Source organism: Periplaneta americana, chromosome 4 (genome assembly GCF_040183065.1).
Source record: "Periplaneta americana isolate PAMFEO1 chromosome 4, P.americana_PAMFEO1_priV1, whole genome shotgun sequence".
NCBI lineage: Eukaryota > Metazoa > Arthropoda > Insecta > Blattodea > Blattidae > Periplaneta > Periplaneta americana.
In genome coordinates, this window is record NC_091120.1 from 85,566,289 (window position 1) to 85,585,085 (window position 18,797).

The 18,797-nt window shown below is 34.6% G+C and overlaps 1 protein-coding gene across 1 annotated transcript in view; it reads left to right on the forward strand.

Moving 5' to 3' along the window:
* LOC138698011 (coiled-coil domain-containing protein R3HCC1L) overlaps positions 1–18,797 on the forward strand; it is a 97,948-nt gene that overhangs the window by 16,534 nt on the left and 62,617 nt on the right. Inside the window, exons 5-6 of the mRNA XM_069823688.1 lie at positions 4,324–6,010; positions 14,039–14,294. Of these exons, the coding sequence (XP_069679789.1) occupies positions 4,324–6,010; positions 14,039–14,294 (1,943 nt within the window). The remainder of the gene's footprint in view (positions 1–4,323; positions 6,011–14,038; positions 14,295–18,797) is intronic.

Sequence of the window (18,797 nt, forward strand, 5' to 3'; positions counted from 1 at the left end):
CCTGTTGGAACTTCCATTCCAGAGCAGTCCATACAATATTTTCCCACTATGATGATCTAAGACAAGTTTTTCAGGACATTTCAGAGAATGATGAAGGCTGGGATAGTGAGTCATACAACTCTGCTGTTGGGTTGCTTAGTATACTCAAAAAGATCCATTTCATTTATTTGGTTTGTCTCTATAAAGAAATATTCATTTACACTGATCATCTCTTTGCACTCTTGTAACATAAAACTGCCTCTGTTGTAATTCTGTGCAACACTGAAATGAAGAAAACCGCTGCTGTCCTTAAAGACATGAGATCAGAAAACACTGCTGTTGATGACAGGATGTTCCAAATACTGAAAACTTTAACCTACGAAATTCTTGACACTTTTATTATGCATATGGAAGTGAACTTTGGTGATTTCGAAAGTATTCAATTAGTTGAACTTCTAGATCCAAACCACTTCATTGTGTACAAACAAAACTTTCCTTCTACAAAGTTGAACAGTCTTCTGAACAAATACCCCTTCTTTAACGGAGAGAGATTGGAAAATGAATTGATTAACATTTATTTTGACATAGGAAAACACATGTCCCCTCAAAGACTTTTAGATTATATTGTCCTAAATGACCTGGAAAGTGTGTATGTGGAAGTGTTCAAATTAGTTCGTTTGTTTTTAATGTTTCCTGTGACCACAGTCTCTTCTGAAAGGAGTCTGAGTACTTTAAAAAGAATAAAAACATACACCATGATCAATGAAAGACTCAGCTGTCTTAGTACCATTGCCATTGAGAAAAAGCTAGTGAAAGAATTGATGAGTGACCAGTTGTTCAAGGATCGTGTCATTGACAATTTTGCCACCAAGAAAACTCGCCGTTTGGAACTACTGTACAAAAAAATTTAAGGTAGGACTTTCTGTCTACCCACTCTTTAAATACTGGCTTCGCCACTGCTAATCAATGTGAAGATTTCCTAGGACATAGCTGTATTCTTGTCTGAATATTTGCAAGTTTCTCCAGTGTGATTCTTGCATCCAGAAAAGTGAGCATCATTTTCAATAAGAGGAAAGCTCAAAATAACGTTTTCTTATTGTCTCTTACTGCACATTATTTGTTTAGGGATTGTAGGCCTAAATCACTGCCAATTCGTTTTCTTGCTGTATGAGAGAACAGTCGTATCTCCCCACTAAATTCATGAGTTGCGACTGGTTATAATGGTGGTAAATTGTATATTACACTCGTGTATTTTAATGTTTTTAGTATCATTGAACAAGGTGTTATAAAGACAATTGGTTGATTGATTCCTAATGCCTAGTACTTGAAATAAAGTCTTTGGTTTTTCTTGAAGTTTTTCAACTTAATTGATAAATACTGTAATTAATTTTTTGCATCACATATAAATTGTATTTTTTTTTAAACAGGCATCAGTCAACAGACACATTTCATTGAGAAATCGGAAAAATCTTTATAAAATGCAAAATAATAAAATGTGGTCAATTGTATTGAAGTTGGTATTGTCAAAGATATGAGTGGAGATGCATATTATGTATATTTTGAAACTATATAAAATTAAAAATAACCAAATTGTTGACTGATGCCCTTTTAAAAATATACAATATATATACATACAAGGTGGACCAAAAATGGGCGATTTTAAACCTCTGCTTTTTCCTGCTAAGGTCAGTTGAATTTGACTGCGAACATTCTCGTATTTAGAAGTGTGTACTATTTAGTGAAGATGAAGAATTGAAGTGGAGCACAACATGCACACTGTCTTCCAAAGCATGCAATGTTGTTAGAGAGGTGGGGGCCTGTGTGCTATCGGCACATGTGACTAGGTTGATAATGCTTGCTGATAACATGCCAGATTGTCTTTTATGAGGACAGCACTATTCATAATACTTGTGACCAGTTCGATGGTGTTCGGGTAAAGCAGGTTGTCATTTTTTGTGCAAATGGAGTTTTGTTCCCCAGGTGAATACACAATTTAAATTCTACAATTGGATGTACAAAAAACAAAATAATACTTGCATTTGATGTGTTCGTGTAGGAAATTATTTGCAGTAAGTTTTCTTAGTTTTATTTTCATTTATCTCAAAGCTCGTTTTTATGAATTATCTCCCTTTACCCAAAAACCGTCGAATTTTTCCCTTTTACTTTGTTTTTGTACACTTCTGCTTTCATCTACCTCCAGAGATAAATATCTACAAATATCTGATCCATCATTTGGGGAATATGAGGTTTGTATGATGTGTCACCTGACTACTAAAATGATCAGGAGCTCTGTTATACTGAAAGAACATGCCCACCCATCCTTGTAGCCAAGAGAACTACGAACAGCTGTTTCTCTGCATCCATTATAAACAGTGCTGCCCTCAGAAGGGCGAAAGATACCAATCCTTTGTTCATAGTCCGTAGTACATAATCATTTGTTGTTCCTTCATACTATGGCTTATTATGTGTAATGTTCGCACAGCTGTATCTCCACACCCTTTGAAAATTGGACACATGTTTATATGGACTGTACTAGAATAGTCCATACTGCCACTCCTCAAAATATTTACTAATTCGCTGAATCACTGTGTATGTGTACAGAGAGAGAGAGAGAGAGAGAGAGAGAGAGAGAGAGAGATAGATTTTTTTTTTAGAGGTGGGGTGTGACAGCATTTTGCCATCATGGCTTCGAACTGTGACAACTGTGGAAAAATCGCTGTGATAGATAATAGTGATTTTGTCACAGTGTGATTTTTGTATCTGGATGATTCTTGGCGATTGCGAATGTTGTAATGCCCTGGCATTCACAGAGTCATTCATTGAAGATGATGGCAGGCAGTACATGCCACATTCCAAGGGTAATGTCATCATCAGTCATGTAATGTAGAAGATTATTGTTACTATAGGTCCCAGCTTGTCTGGGTTCTTGTAAGTCTTCAGTTCGTGGTCATTTTACAAAATTAAGGAATATGTATTTTGTAAGGGGAATGTATATTGGAATAAAACTGGAATGATTTTGAACATTACAATCAAATCTTCATTTTAAGACCCAAACCATTACTTCTAATTGGTGACTAGTGATGTGTTCAGTCTTCTCTTTCACATATTCATAACATTCGATTATTTGAGATTTTATAGAAATCAGTATTGAGTGTTAAATTGTTAAATTCTTCTAAATCAATCGTCTTCAGCAATACGGACTATATTTAATCAAAACATTTCAGTGTTTCCCATTATGAGTCTACAATTGTTTATGTTTATCTCTCTTCTACAAATTGAATTCATATTCTGCTGCAACGTCTTACATAAACAATAGTGATTGGTGCGTTGAGTATACTAAAAACAAAACAAACACTGACCTCAGTTATCTGCGATGTGTCCCAAGAATGTGTGAGTCATTCGTGGAAGAATATAGCGAGTGCATATATGTAGCTTCAGTATCAAAGAGTTGCCCTCATTAACCTCTAGAATGGGACGATATGAGTGACGTATTGGTCTGAAATGGCCATTTCTCGGAGCTGTGATTTTGGAACTATAGTCACAGTTGGAACCAGTGACAAACCTATCACAGGTTTTCAAATCACAGCCCATTGCTAGTATGTATGTATGTATGCATTTATTGTTAGACATAGGAGACTATGAGTGGGTCAGAATTTTTTAATTCATGTGCTTCCACCCTTTTCAATCAGAGAGACCTTCACAACATTTATAGTGGTGACGAATTTTTTTTTACCAATGTTCAGAATGAAGAAGTGGCAGATCTGGGTATGGAATTGGCAATTATTAATTTTTAATTATGGACATGGTGTTAATTTGTTTCTTGGGAGTAACATTTTTACTTGTTCCTTGAAAGCTGTGCTTAAAAAATTTATTGTCTTCAGCTTGGACAACACCTTTGGTTACAGGACAAATATGAAATTGTAAGGCCGGAGGGACTGACATTGTATGAAGGTTGTAACGAAATATTTTAAAAGTCTAAAGAGTTAGTCCTGCATTATTCTCCACAGAAAATTCTCTTTACCTTCTCTTATTTGTTACGAAATATTTTAATTTTAGAGGTAATAGGTTTCTCCTATGTTCCACGTAGGGTATGGTCACTGCTTTGATATTATTGCATATATTATGTATTCCCTTGTGATAGGTTGATGTGTTGAGAATTGAATTTTCTTTCTATTAGTACGCCCATGCTCTGAAATTTGGAAGTGTTCACTAATATTAAAACTTTTAGCTAATTATAACTTGTGTAATTTTCAAAATATCAGAAACCAATTTATATTTCAGTATTACTCATTTTCACAGTGGCCTATATATTTTATATTTATTGTTTTATTCTGATGTTTACAGACCTGCCAGGCAACGGAGACCAGATATACAAGTTTATGTACCACGTGCCAAACGTTTGTCAACTGGGGAGCAAGACAAACCAGTTACATCTGTGCCATGCATGTCTTCCCAACATTCGAGCAGCCCATCTCTCAGAACAAAGGGGACCAAGCACTCTAGAACTCTTACAGTACCCCCACAGAAGACTGGCAGTCTTACAGCTGATCAAGTGCAGAAAAATAAATCATCACATCGCCTTAGCACATCTGGAACAGAATCCTCGATGCATTGCTGGAACAGTGCACCACAAGTGAAATCTAATAGTGATGCTGATTCAGAAGACACTTATTGGACCAAAAATACAAGACAATCAGTAGATAATAATAATCAGTGTAGTGATTTTAGTTTGGAAATGAGTGATGTTGAAGAGTCTGATATTGTTAGAGAAGAGAAAACACAGAAAGTTTCTGGTAGTTCAGCATCTGTCAATAGAAAAGATGACAGGGAAGTGGAAGAACCTGAAGCAGCTGTGGTTGAGAGAGGCAAGAGAATAATACAAAGGGACTCTAAAAGTTCATCATCTAGTAGTACACCTGCACAAAGTGGACGTAACAGTCCAACCTTTCAGGATGTAGTGGGGCAATTGTGGCAGAGTAGTGATTCTAAGAACAGTTCTGATACTTCAGAAAGTGAACTTGTGTACCAAGAAAAGGATATACATAACTCTACAGATATCTGTTATATGGAGGCGAGAAAAGAGCCCAGTAATGCAAAACATAACTTCAGTGTCACTTCATTGGATACTGGAAGAGTATCCAGTCCAGAGGACTTCTCAGAACACTTTTTGGACGATGTGGATTTGGGACGAAATTGTAGACGTAGGCATTCAAAGAGTTCTTCCAGTAGTAGTACTCCTAAACATAGTGGCCGGAATACTCCATCCTCGGTTAGTGACAATGGAGCTCAAACATGGGACTACTTTAGTGAAATCAAGAATGCAACAAATAGTTCTCAGAATAGGGTATCAAATTGTGAAATGGACATACAAAATCCTGCTGAATGTAATAGTGTCTCTCAGGAATGTGGTTTAAGTGGTGTGTCTTTGAGTGAAGATTCAGGTTTAATAATGTCAAATGCAGAAGACAGTGATCATTTTGAGAGTTGTTCTGACACAATAGACGAAATTAAGTTAGTTAATGATGACGAAAAGTTTAGCAATGTTTATGGTGATACTAGTTTCTCCAGCTCGACAGGCAGTGATAAGTTAGATGGATCGACAGAAAAAGTAAGCAGCAAAGATATTTTTTTAAGTGATGAATGTCGTGATTGTAAGAAGGATAATGATGAGTGTCGAGTGCAAGAAGAACAGAACAGAAAGAACAGGAGGATATTTCGGGGAAATTTCAAGTCTTCAGATGTTTTAATAATTTCTGATCCAGAACCAGTGACCTCTACAGCAGTCCAGGTTGATTCTGGTACAGAAAAAGCTTCCTCCGTCAATGGTGTCCTTAACAAAAAGAAGAAAATACGGCATAAAGGAGAAACTGCAGCCAGTGATGTTACCAGATCACCTGTGAAAGTGGAATCTATTGAAAAACGGAAATCTTCTCCTGCACGAGCTCCAGTGACGTTGAATCCAGATGAATGCACATGGGATATGATGTTTGATGATAATGGGGATTGTCTTGATCCAAAATTGATGGAAGAGGTAAGTATGTATTACTTTCGTAGTTGCTAAATTGCATCATTAGTGTTTAATGGCAGTTTCCAGTGTTTTATAGAATGTGTAGTTATGCTTTGAGAACTCGTCTTTCAGGTTAAATATCAAAAGAATTTACTTATACAGTTGCATTTTCAGTCCTTTTTCAGATTCTTTCCTCTGTCAGAATATAATGTTTGAGTTACGACTTACAGTACATTTCATATTACAATCAACTCCTGATACAATGTCACTATTCTTTCTGTAACATTTTGTGGCATAAAGTGAGGGTGTCATTAAAAAGGATTTTTTGTACTGTAGTTAATGAACATGGACTATCAATCAATTTGGAAGTATAAGATTGAATTTTTCTGCCTAAATTATATTATTGCAAGGAAACCGAGACTTTATTGGAAGATTATATTATTGCCTAAGTATGAGCCTAGATCATATATGTAACAGATAAGTCATTGCTATTTGAAATCATTTGCACTTTGAAGAGAACAACCACCAGGATCGCCACCCGTCCGCCGTAAACGAACACGAGATGGCAGTACAGTCGCTAATGCAATTCAAATGGGAATTAAGATGTGACTCCTTATGTAACAACTAGATGGCAGCATAGTAAACCTGACAAAAGTTGTTAACTTCAAAACCTACAAGGCCGACCTATCTATATATGATCTAGTGTATGAGGATGCTACAGGTTAGTTCAATGTGTAACCTACACAACAAGTGACAAAATATTCAATCCTTCTCTCTTTGGCTTTTGTCAGGATCCAAATTTTACTGCTGTACATCAATGTGGGTTTGTTAATTATATTGTGGATTTGTAGCTTTATTTCGTTCCCCATAGATTTTCCAAAATTTCTTCTTATCATTCCATTTATCCTATTATAATTTCTGAGTGGTGGCAATTTCTTCTTTCCTTGCGCAATTTACCCAACTTCCAAGATATTTAAAACTTCTGACCTGCTCGATTATCTGATTGTTTAGCACTATTTTCACCCTCCTCATTTCATTTCCTCAGAAAACCATACTTTTAGTTTTGTTGATGGATATTTTCACGTCTGTTCAGCACTATTTTCACCCTCATTTCATTTCCTTGGAAAACCATACTTTTAGTTTTGTTGATGGATATTTTCACGTCATGTTGTTCTGCTATGTAATTAAAAAATTTAAAAGATTTTTGAAGATCATCTTAGTGTCACTTATTAAAATTTGGTCATCAGCTTACGTAGCATGCAAATTCTGTTATGTATGTCACAAGTTATTAGTTTAATCAGATCATGATAAATTCCTTTCATATGAATACTTTCTAGAAGCAACTGAACATTCTGGTGGATTGTACACACACACAGATAGTTGTGTACCTGAGGATCCTGAAGCACACACTCTTTAGATCTCAGGATTGCAAATTTAGATAAACCTATCTTGTTGTGAGGGAACACTTTAAACAAGCCGATTTTGTTTACAAACATTTTTACGTATGCTTACTTTGTCTTTCATTCAGGACAATATTCGTGAATTGTCATCATCCAAGTAAAAATCACTTTGTTGATTGTCTCTTCTTATAGCTTCTTCCCTTTCCTTGGTTCGGGCAATGCTAGAATATCTTTCTCAGTCACAAGTGCACATGCCTGGCGTATCATATACTCAGAAACATCAAATATTTCACTAACTTTATTTCTAGGCTACAACAGTAAATTAGTACCAGTGTAATTAGTTGAATTCCTTCATGGATGTTGAGATGTTTAATCATATTTAATTTGCCCCATTAACTCATCAAAATCTTGTGCTTTCCCTTGCATGTTTTCTTCTGTTGTCTCAAGTTTCGGTTTGATTTCTAATTGAGTAGGCTATCATAAATTTTACTGATTTTAGTTTGAAGTGCTTGTGCTGCTGATTGAAACATTTGCGTAGCTGCAACTTATCGACTGTGCCTAGGAACTGAGTGCAATTGTATAGGGGTATGTCTAACATAAACTGGTGTTCAATCTACTTGGTCATTCTTGAATCAAATCGCTCAGTAACTTTTTTTATCAGAAGAATACGATGTTGTGTTTTGAGTTGTGAGTGTGCTACAAACTTCACACAAGTGTTTTCTACATGTTGGACAGACTTCTCCCCAGGAATCACAGCTAGTCCACTGTCTCTTAATTCCTTTGCTTTTCCAACGTTGTTTCACCTAGGGCTGATTTAATTGGATGCTTGTGAATGTTAAAAATGTCACAGCATACTTTGATGGAGTGTGAATCAGTGTATAGATATTTGTCTATGTGTTTTGAAAAATAACGGAGTCATCTAGAAATGTGGACTGGATATGACTACGCTAAAGTATAAGTTCCTGTTCTTCGTGTGTCAATGTATTCAATACTTTCAAACCACCACTGCATTCTTCCCCAAGAAAGCTTCACAGAATGCAAGGGCACTGATACCTTCCATCTTATTTACCTAGAAGTGAACAAACAAACAGATATTGTAATCTGTTCAATTGAGTTGTGATTCTGTATTTACTGACAGAATAACCATGTGTTGTTATATGATGTACAATATAGGTTTTTAGAGAGATATAATATACAATACGTACAATGTGTTAGCCTATATTAAATTTTCACTTCATATATTTACACCCATCATATGACATCTTTACTTCTAAACAGTATGAGAGATAAATTGTCAATCCTGCAAACTGCTTGGCTTGTACACAAATATCAGAGGGAAAGTGGCTGTTCTGCCAACTGCTTTAATGACCTTCAAATTTATCTAAAGAGAATGACAACAGACATAAAACTATGACAATAGCAACTAACATTTTCTCTTCTACTGAAAACCTGCTATTCCAATACTACCCATTGTTTCTACAAAACATTTTTTTTTTTCCTATTAGAACCTTATAAGTCCATAATTATTCCATAGATGTTTAATGGTATTTGTGAAGATGTGGCAATATGAAAAAAAAAAAGTGAACTTTCGCAATTAAATTTTACGTACAGAGACTGACTGCATAAATCACGAACTCAAATTAGCAAACTACATATCTAATTCACAAGATGGCCATTCTACAGTTTCATTTCTAAAGATGAAATGTCTAGCTCAAAAACTGTAAAACATACAGAAAATTTTGTATGTTAACATGTAACAATTTTCAATCCTAAGTCTGCAACTTCCAATAGTCACTACTTTACAACCAGTCCGCAAAATCCATTCAAATTGTAAGACTATCCATAGATATACTTGTAGCACAATTCAACACGTTTTTATGAAAATCCCTGACATAGGGTGACATTTTCAGAATTTTCTGGATGAATTGACATGGAATGCCCCATATGCATTACATTCAGGATATTAGATATTACCAATGGCATGTGCAGCCACATTCTATGCAAGTACGGGAATTCTACAATCTCCTGCCTTCCCTTTTAATTCAGAGTTTGCTGTCCTCTTCTAAAATCGTAATATATGTGATATCAAATTTATATAATTAATTTTAGTTATATAATTTTAGCTGTTCATATCTTAATTCTAACACTGCTGTTCCCTTCTAATGTAGGCCTACCTATAATGAAATCAAATTTGCACAATTATTATATTTAGGTACATAAGTTTAGTTATCTATATCTTAATTTTAACATTGCTGTCCTCTTCTGATGTGCCTATAAAATGTCTAAAAAGTATTTTAGGGCCATATTCATAGACATTAGCACGGGCTTCTGGTGAATGATCAGCGAACTAACGTTTTTTGTATTCATAAACCAATGTTAGCGATGTGATATGATATGAATCCTGTACAAGTAACCAGTCGATAGCCGGGACTAGTTTAGCATGCTCGTAGCGCGGGCTAGCGAAATGTCTATGAATAGCACTCTTAGAGTCTATTTTAATATTTTAAAATCTACTTTCGGTGTCTAAGCATTAAGATCAGAAGAAACTACAGTTCAAAAGTATTGGAAAGCACGACTGCTAATGGCTTCATTGCCAAATGCAAGGCACTAGACAACAACAACAACAACTTTCGGTGTCTAAACGTTAGAGTTAAAATATCCAAGGGTATTCTCATAAATATGAATAAAATCATTGAATAACTTTGGTGCTATGGACGGACAGAATCACGAATATCACTTATTCGTGTTGTTGTTGTTGTTGTTGTTATTATTATTATTATTATTATTATTATTATTATTATTATTATTATTATTATTATCATCATCATCTTAATATATAAAATTGAATGTGGGTATGTATGTATGTATGTGTGTGTGTGTGTATGTTCTCTATACAAATCTACATGCTTTGACCGATATGTGCCAAAGTTTGCGCATTTAACCTTTATAACCAGGAGAAGAACATAGGCTACATTAAAATTGTGCAAATGGAAGTTAAATTAATTAAAATTGTAAAAAAATAAAAATAAATAGATATATTCACGTATAATATTAAAGTGCAATATCTTCTACAGTCAATTGTTTTTTATTATTGTCTGTTGTATTCAACATCGACTTTCACGAGGCCATGGAAATTTTAACACGAAATTAAATTACATTGTTGTTACACATCATGAAGTCTAAAACTAGATAATTCATGCAATAACTATCTTTACGCAGTCCAGGACCGTAATTCCTCGATGCAGTTTTGTAGATAGTGAGCAGACTGTTTTATACAACTGAATTCTAGAATTCTTTGGAACTACAAGGTTTGCTACCACATAATTTACTTAATATTGAATAACCAATATTACTATTGCGAAATATTGACCCACCAAAATTATGCACGAATAAGAATTTGTGTGAAAAACTCATACGAAACTTAATAGAATTGGCAATATTAACTGCAAAAATAAAAGGAGATGTTTTTATTCCACGTATTGCTAGGATACTCATTCAATTTTAAGCAACTGCAATTTCAATGCCACTAGCATTTGTAATGGCCATATTAAAAAGAAGCTCAAGGACAGTCGTTCAATGTTGCAGACATTAACTTAAAAACTGCGTGTTTTTCACATCCTCGCTATATTTTATACAAAGAAGTGGGGGGAAAAAAAGATTTTACACATCAATAAGCAATTCAATGATGTTTTGTCATGTATGTGAATGTATATAAGCCCACTGAAAATAGCACTGTATTAATTCTCAAAATATTGTTGTTCACATCCGAAAACGTGTTGCTGCGAAATTATATCTGTATAATCACGTTGCAAATGTAGTATGTTAAGCGTTGTGGAAATAAAAATCTCTTAATTTCTAAAATACCGGTAGGCCTATACATTTCTTAGAATATTAGTCTTTATGTTAAAAAACGACATTGCGAGTTTATATTGTATCTGTATTCTGTGTATAAAATTAGAATTAATATAATATGTTCTGAATTTATGAGATATAGTTTCAAGTTATATTAAAAAAAACTGGGTAGGCCTATGATATAAGTGGGTGTACAGCGGTCAAGAGGTAAAAAATCTTCCAATATAAATTAAATTATATATGTATATATTGGTTCGATGCTGAAACTGATCAGAAAGAGGAGAAGGAATTATATTTTCGTTGGGTTTTACTTTGTTTATAGTTTGATTTTTTATTACTTTATTTGTATTTCTGGTGGTGTGGAAGAGAAGGCCTAATGGCCATAACTACACCAGAGTAAGTAAATAAATAAATAAACACAAATTAATAAAAAAATAAATAAATAAGTAACAACAAATAAATACATAAAAACAAATAACTATATAAATTTAAAACAACAGTTTAACGTCAGGCACATGATGAAATGTTTTCTTTTCGGTGCATGATTTACAACCCTGAGTTAATCCTGGAAGACATTTGGCTAAGGAGTTCATTAATTCATGTAAGTAAAGATTCATCTTTATGGGCGAGGAAAGCTTAGTAAAGAAATTCGTTTTGGTTGTCTGTAGTTAGGTTTCCGAGATTTCCGAAAATGTAATAACCAGTTTAATTAAAAATAGAAGCAGAAAGGAAAACCTGGGCAATGCCGGGTACTTTCAGCTAGTTATTAATATTAATAATATACTGTATCATGCACCAAATGCAACAACACCACAACCATAGCTCCATCACATCTATCAAGATAGTGCACAACATCAAGGACCTTCTTCTTCATCTTCTTATTCTTCTTCTCCGCCTGAATTAAGGGTGTGGACTACTACTGTAGTATTTAGGCATAAATTGCCCATTGTGCACCCATAAACAGGAAATCAACCAAGAAGATCGCGGCAATGCTGATGCTGCTGGATTTCATTTCTTGAAATTACTCTGATACAGCATACATCTTCAAGTATGTAACCAAGATATTTATCAAAGCAACAAAGTTCTTAAACGTCAAAATTCTACCGATAATTACAGATAACATGAGAACATCTAGATGTAGGCAGCCTAAGACAGATAAAAAGTAGAAGTCGTGTACCTAAAGAGGATATTAAGCCTTTCGAAATATGTACACACAGTCCAGACTCGCATATGAAATGACAAGAGAGTCTTTCCTCATAGTGCAGCTGCACTATGAAATACAGTTACAGTACATGACGAGAATTAGGCTTTTGAGTATTCCACCATGTCCTGGAACTTGACATTTTCAATGTTTCCGAATTACATACAGGTTCCATCATCAGGACAGATAGGTAAGACCACAGAGGTTGCCTGTGTTGGCTATATATGTCTGCTGTGATGATGGAACCTGTATGCAGTTCCGAAACATTGGAAATGTTAAGTTTCAATACACAGCAAAATACCCAAAAACCTAATTCTGATCACTTTCACTGTGAAGGCCTGAAAACACACAAAATACATGACAAGTTATGGCCGTCTGTTTACAGAACTGAAGCGAAAGAGTTTGTACATGTAGTGTTCTGCACATGGATGCCATGATGACAGAGAAATGCATGCAAATGAACTATGAGCTTCGTTATAGGTGATCTGACTCACCAGGGTCCAAAGGCTAGCACCTCAGCCTAAGTTATTGTGCAACCTTGGAGTTCTTTAGGACCATATTCTTGTAAATACGTGATTCACTGCTTGGAGCCATGTTACTAATTCAACTACAGCATCCAGTTCTCATGGAGCCCACATAGTCAGGAATGCCCCTTTATCTTTCTATTGATGTTCTGCCATCTCCTCAGGTCGATGGTATATGGTTGCAATTCACGTACTACATTTTGCTGCATTCTATATTGATCTGAAGATAGAAGGACTGTAGATACCACGACTCACTTAGGTGCCATCTGTTCGAGGGAGCTACACTCCCTGGTCTGTCGTAGTCTTCTATGAAAACCTCTAAGCCTTCTTGGGATCTGTGCAGCTCCCTCAGACAGATGACATAAGCGATTCACAGTACCACATTTGTCCAATCTCCTGGTCGACCTGAAGCTACTGAAGATGAAGTTTAAATTAATGAAAGCAAAATGAGTCCGAAATCCAATGCTGAAAGTTACCCAGCAATTCTACTTCACGTGGCTGAGTGGGGAAAACCTGGGAAAAACTCCAATCAGCTAACTTGTTCCAATCAGGATTTGAACCTGGACCTGCTTGTTTCATGGTCAGGCAGGCATGTTGACTTAGTCCACGGCACTGAACCTGCTTCAAATTATGCGGAAAGAAGGCTTTTCACAATCTTGACTCAGAGTGCATGTGCAAATGATACCGTACAACAGATATTGTAACCAATATGACATCCAATCAGATTGGAAATCAATAACTAAATATTGTGTTTGAAAGAGTGAGAACTATGCAGATTGTGCTCGTTTTCTTGTTTATTCATTCATTCATTCATTCATTCATATTTAATTTTATAATAACTTTATTATTGGAATGACAGTCTGTTTCTATTTCCCTCTTTCCCTGTTTTCTCTTTAAAACTAAACTAATATGGAATTTGAAATGCAGTGTTTTACCCACTATGGTATAAATATCTAAGAGGAACTCAATTGAGCCATTGAAAGCATTGAAGTTCTCATTTATTTAGGAATCTTGTATTATTTTTCATTTAGACGAGTTAGTAATGTATATAATTTTAATACTTTTAAAATTGCAGCTCTCAAGTTCAGTGGGATCGGTGACGATAGAAAAGCCACAATCAGACTACCGCAGCTTTCAGAGCAAAGTTGAACAAATGATGAGTGGAGAAGCTGATGATGAATTTTCCCACGTGCTGGAGATTTACAACTTTCCTGCAGAATTTAAGACTCACGACCTGTATGCTGTGTTCTCTCCTTACATAACTAGAGGATTCGAGATTAAGTGGGTTGATGACACTCATGCTTTGGGTGTGTTCAGCAGCTCTCTTGTCGGTAAGTTACAAGGAAATAAGTTACTTCCTGTTATTTTCGTAAATTTATCAATTAAAAACATCATTAGTATTAACGTGCGACACAAGAAAGCAAAGTTAACGCTTTCATGTATTCAGGTCATCAGTTTTAATGATCTTTTCACTCCCCTTGCTCATGTAACTTCAAACAGTTTTACTTCTGTGACTAAGATGTCGAACATTTAGCCATTGTTAATGTTATGAAGGTGCTTCCTCCAAAAATTACTAGAATATCACCTACATAATATTTAAGTAATAAATCATGTTATCCATTGATTAAAGTTCTCGTTAACACTTTGTTAAAAACATAAAATTTACTTTGTCATACGTTAAAAGTGTTAAAATTGTTAAAAAAGGTATTTACCTTCGACAGATGGCCCGTTTCGACGCTATGTGTCGTCGTCTTCAGTGTCTCTTGAACCACTGGTGATCTTGACTCTGCGATGTGCAGTTGTCGATGGTAGGGGTGGGGGTGTGTTGCTCCTTTGGTGGGGGTTGGCTGTTTGTATGTTATGATGTATTATGACGTCAAATAATGTGTACGTATCGAACTGTAGTTGTGTGTTAAGTATATATTGTGGGTGTGCTATTGTATTCTCATATATTTCGTACTGTTCTAGGATGTTTAACTATGAACTTTTTGGTGTGATGTGTAAAATTTCCATATCTGTTTCTATATTATTGTAGTCATGATTATTGTTGATAATGTGATCTGCATAATTTGATGTGATGTAAGGTTTGGTTATAGCTTTAATATGTTCATTATATCTTGTATGAAAGGATCTTCCTGTCTGTCCTATGTAAAAATGTGGGCAACTATTGCATTTTAATTTGTAAACTGCAAATTGTCTGTATATTTATTTGAATGTTTAGTGTGGTTATTTAAGTATTTCTGTGTTGTGTTATTTGTTTTGTATGCAATTTTGTACTTTAGTTTTCTGAATGAAGTTGCAATTTTGTGGGTATTGGTATTGTGATATGTTAATGTTATGTATTTATTTTCGCGTGCTGTTTGTGTTGGTTCGTTCTGTTTTTATTTTGCCTTTTTTATTAGTGTGTCTATTATGTTAGGGTTGTATCCATTGTCTTGTGCTATATATTTTATTGTGTTTAATTCTTCAGTGTAGTTGTCATTGTTCATTGGTATATTAATTAATCTGTGTGTCATTGTACGGAAAGCTGCATGTTTATGTTGTATGGGATGATTTGATGAATTGTGTATATGTGTTGTGGTTGTAGTGGGTTTCCTGTATATTTTGAATTCGTGTCTGTTATTTGTTTTGGTTATGGTGATGTCTAAGAAGGTTATAGCTTGCTTATGTTCCATTTCTACTGTATACTTTAATTTGGGGTGTATTTTGTTGAGTTGTTGATGTAGGTTTTCTATTTGTCTTTTGTTTCCATTATATAAGACTATTATGTCATCTACATATCGATGCCAGTACATTATTTTCTCACAGTTAAACATCCTAGAACAGTACGAAATATGTAAGAATACAATAGCAGACCCACAATATATACTTAACACACAACTGCAGTTCGATACGCACACATTATTTGACGTCATAATACATCATAACATACAAACAGCCAGCCCCCACCAAAAGAGCAACACACCCCACCCCTACCATCGACAACTGCACATCGCAGAGTCAAGATCACCAGTGGTTCAAGAGACACTGAAGACGACGACACATAGCGTCGAAACGGGCCGTCTGTCGAAGGTAAATACCTTTTTTAACAATTTTAACACTTTTAACGTATGACAAAGTAAATTTTATGTAAATCATGTTAATCTTGAAGTTTGTGAAAATTGTGTTAACTGTGAAGTTTGTAAAAATTGTAACTATCGTAAATATTGAACATTTGTTAAAATGTATTGGTTTAAAAATTATAGTAATGAATAAATAGGAAGTTGAACACAAGAAGGAAAATGGTGCTAGAGACAGATAATTAACTTAACTGCAAGGAGATCCAGTGAAAAGTGGAGTCTGCCATCAGCTGTCTGGTTTTGTCACTGCTAGAATATAGAATAATTATTCTATTAAATTAATAAATAAGTAATGGTTAATAAATGAATGAATAATTTTGAAATTTACAAGATTAATCTTCAGAGAAATGAATATATATATATATATATATATAATATCTCTCTGTGTTTTTTAAATTGGACAAATCGTCGATTTTTTGGTAAAAGTGACCAAGTCACATTGAAGGCTTCCAAGGATTATGAAAATTTAAGACATAATTTTGTATTAAAAATAATAATATAGCACATTTACCTTCAAAATACTAATTACTAATGTCTAAAGAAGTTCAGTTATCTTTGGATGGATCATTAAACCTTTAAATGCCTTTTTCCAACAATTTTGCATTTTGGGTTTGGTCCCTATTACCAAGAAACTGACGGGGTGTTAAATTAATTAAAAAATAAAAATACATATGATGAAACATTCATGTATAGTATTAAAAAGCAATCTTTTACAGTCAATTGTTTTTTATTATTGTCTGTTGTATTCACGAGGTTGTGAGAAAAAATAACACGAAATTAAATAACATTCTTGATACATCATGAAGGCCAAAATCTAGACAATTCATGCAATGCATGTTTACACAGTCCAGGACCATACTCTGAGTTTCTCGATACAGTTGTAGATAGTGAGCAGGCTGTGTTTATCCAACTGAATTCTTGAATTATTTGAAACCACAAGGATTGCCACCACATAATTTAATACTTTACTAGATAGTTGAGTAAATAGTCGAGAATGTCAAAGTCATGAGCCAAAGTTACATAGTCCATAACATTCAAGTCTGTAGTAGCTAGTAAACGAAAATGCTTGCTGAATTGATGACTTGTACCGGTATGCTAAACAAACATGGATGCCTCATCAAACAATTGGAGCTATGAAATCTGAAGATGCTTTGGAAGTAAAATATTGTTGTTGTTTTCCAGGCATTTGACAATAAAGTTATTTGACCTCTTGCACTCCAATATTTTTCAAAGATATTATGGTCAGCCACTGAAGCACAGATTTTGAAGTGTTCCGAAGAACATTACATTAACTTTCAGCATTGACATTAGTACTTCGGTTCCTTCTTTACAATTTTTAAATATTGTAATATTTTAGGCTCTTATCTTTTCCACATAACTCGTCATGAAATTGCATTAGGACACTGGCTTCTTAATTCAGTGCTGTACTGTGATGTCATAGTTTAAAGAAAAAATATTCTATGAAGGTCGTGATTCAAGTATATAATATATTCAAAGCTCTCTAGTGTCTAGTTTACTAGTCAGTTAGTTGCTAATCACTAGTGTGTAGTACAGCCGTTGCGAAAATGTGACTCGTAAGCACATTGTGGCTTGCAATGATAGCTATTCATTTCTCTTGCTTCCTACCTCCTCCAACCCCCACCCTCTCACTCACTGGAGTCAAATTTCGTTCCATTTGTATTTGTCTCTGACCTTGCAAGTGGCGTATTGTCACATTGCCTCTCTCGAAACCATGTACTGCTACAAGAAACGTAAGTTTCAAGTAGGATGGGAGGACGCATTTTTTGCTGCCAATATGATGAAAATATTAAATGTATGATTTGTTCATAAGTATTATGAGGATTATGGTAGTATAACATAAAATGGCATTATACTATATGTCACTCATGAAACATTAAAAGGTTAAGTGTTGTTATTATTATTATTATTATTATTATTATTATTATTATTATTATTATTATTATTATCATCATCATCATCATCATCATCATCTCTGTACATTGATCCTTTTTCAGCAGATGTACGAATAATGCGGTTGGATCTTCAATTTAAACTCAGATTTACAATGTGATGTTAAATGAAAGCTAGATGTAAGGACTTGACAAATGTTGAACTTTTCAAATTTTTGACAAAAAATAAATATAAGAAGCTTTGTTCTTTCACTTGCTCTGTTGAACTTACATTTGTGAAAAATTATTTTCAACAATGAAAATAGTAAAAACCAAATTTAGATCACAACTGACAAATACCTTCGTGATCAACTACAACTGGCAGTAAGTGACATAATTCCTGATTTTGAAACTCTTTCGCAGAGACATTCTGAAGACTGTTAATTTTAGGTTGTGATAATGTGTCCTATGTTTTCTTGTTCATTTCTTTCTTCGTTACACGTACCAAATATTAGTTTGTAACCTTGTCCTGTATAAAATTATATTTAAGTGCTAGATGTAAGGAAAATGAAAATCCGTTAATAAGTCAGACAGTTGCTTCACTTCCCCTTCGGGTGTTCACCTCCCTCCATAGGTGCTATGCACATTGCAGGCTTGGCACATGATCACATTTTCACCACAGCTGGTGTAGTATATAGACTTGAGCTTTGAGACACGGCCATAGATCCCAAAGATCTCCACTTACGAAGAAGTTTATAAGCATACAATTATGAAGGAACTCGTGTTTTCAGATATTCTCGACTAAAATGTCGCTTCAATTTTTTGT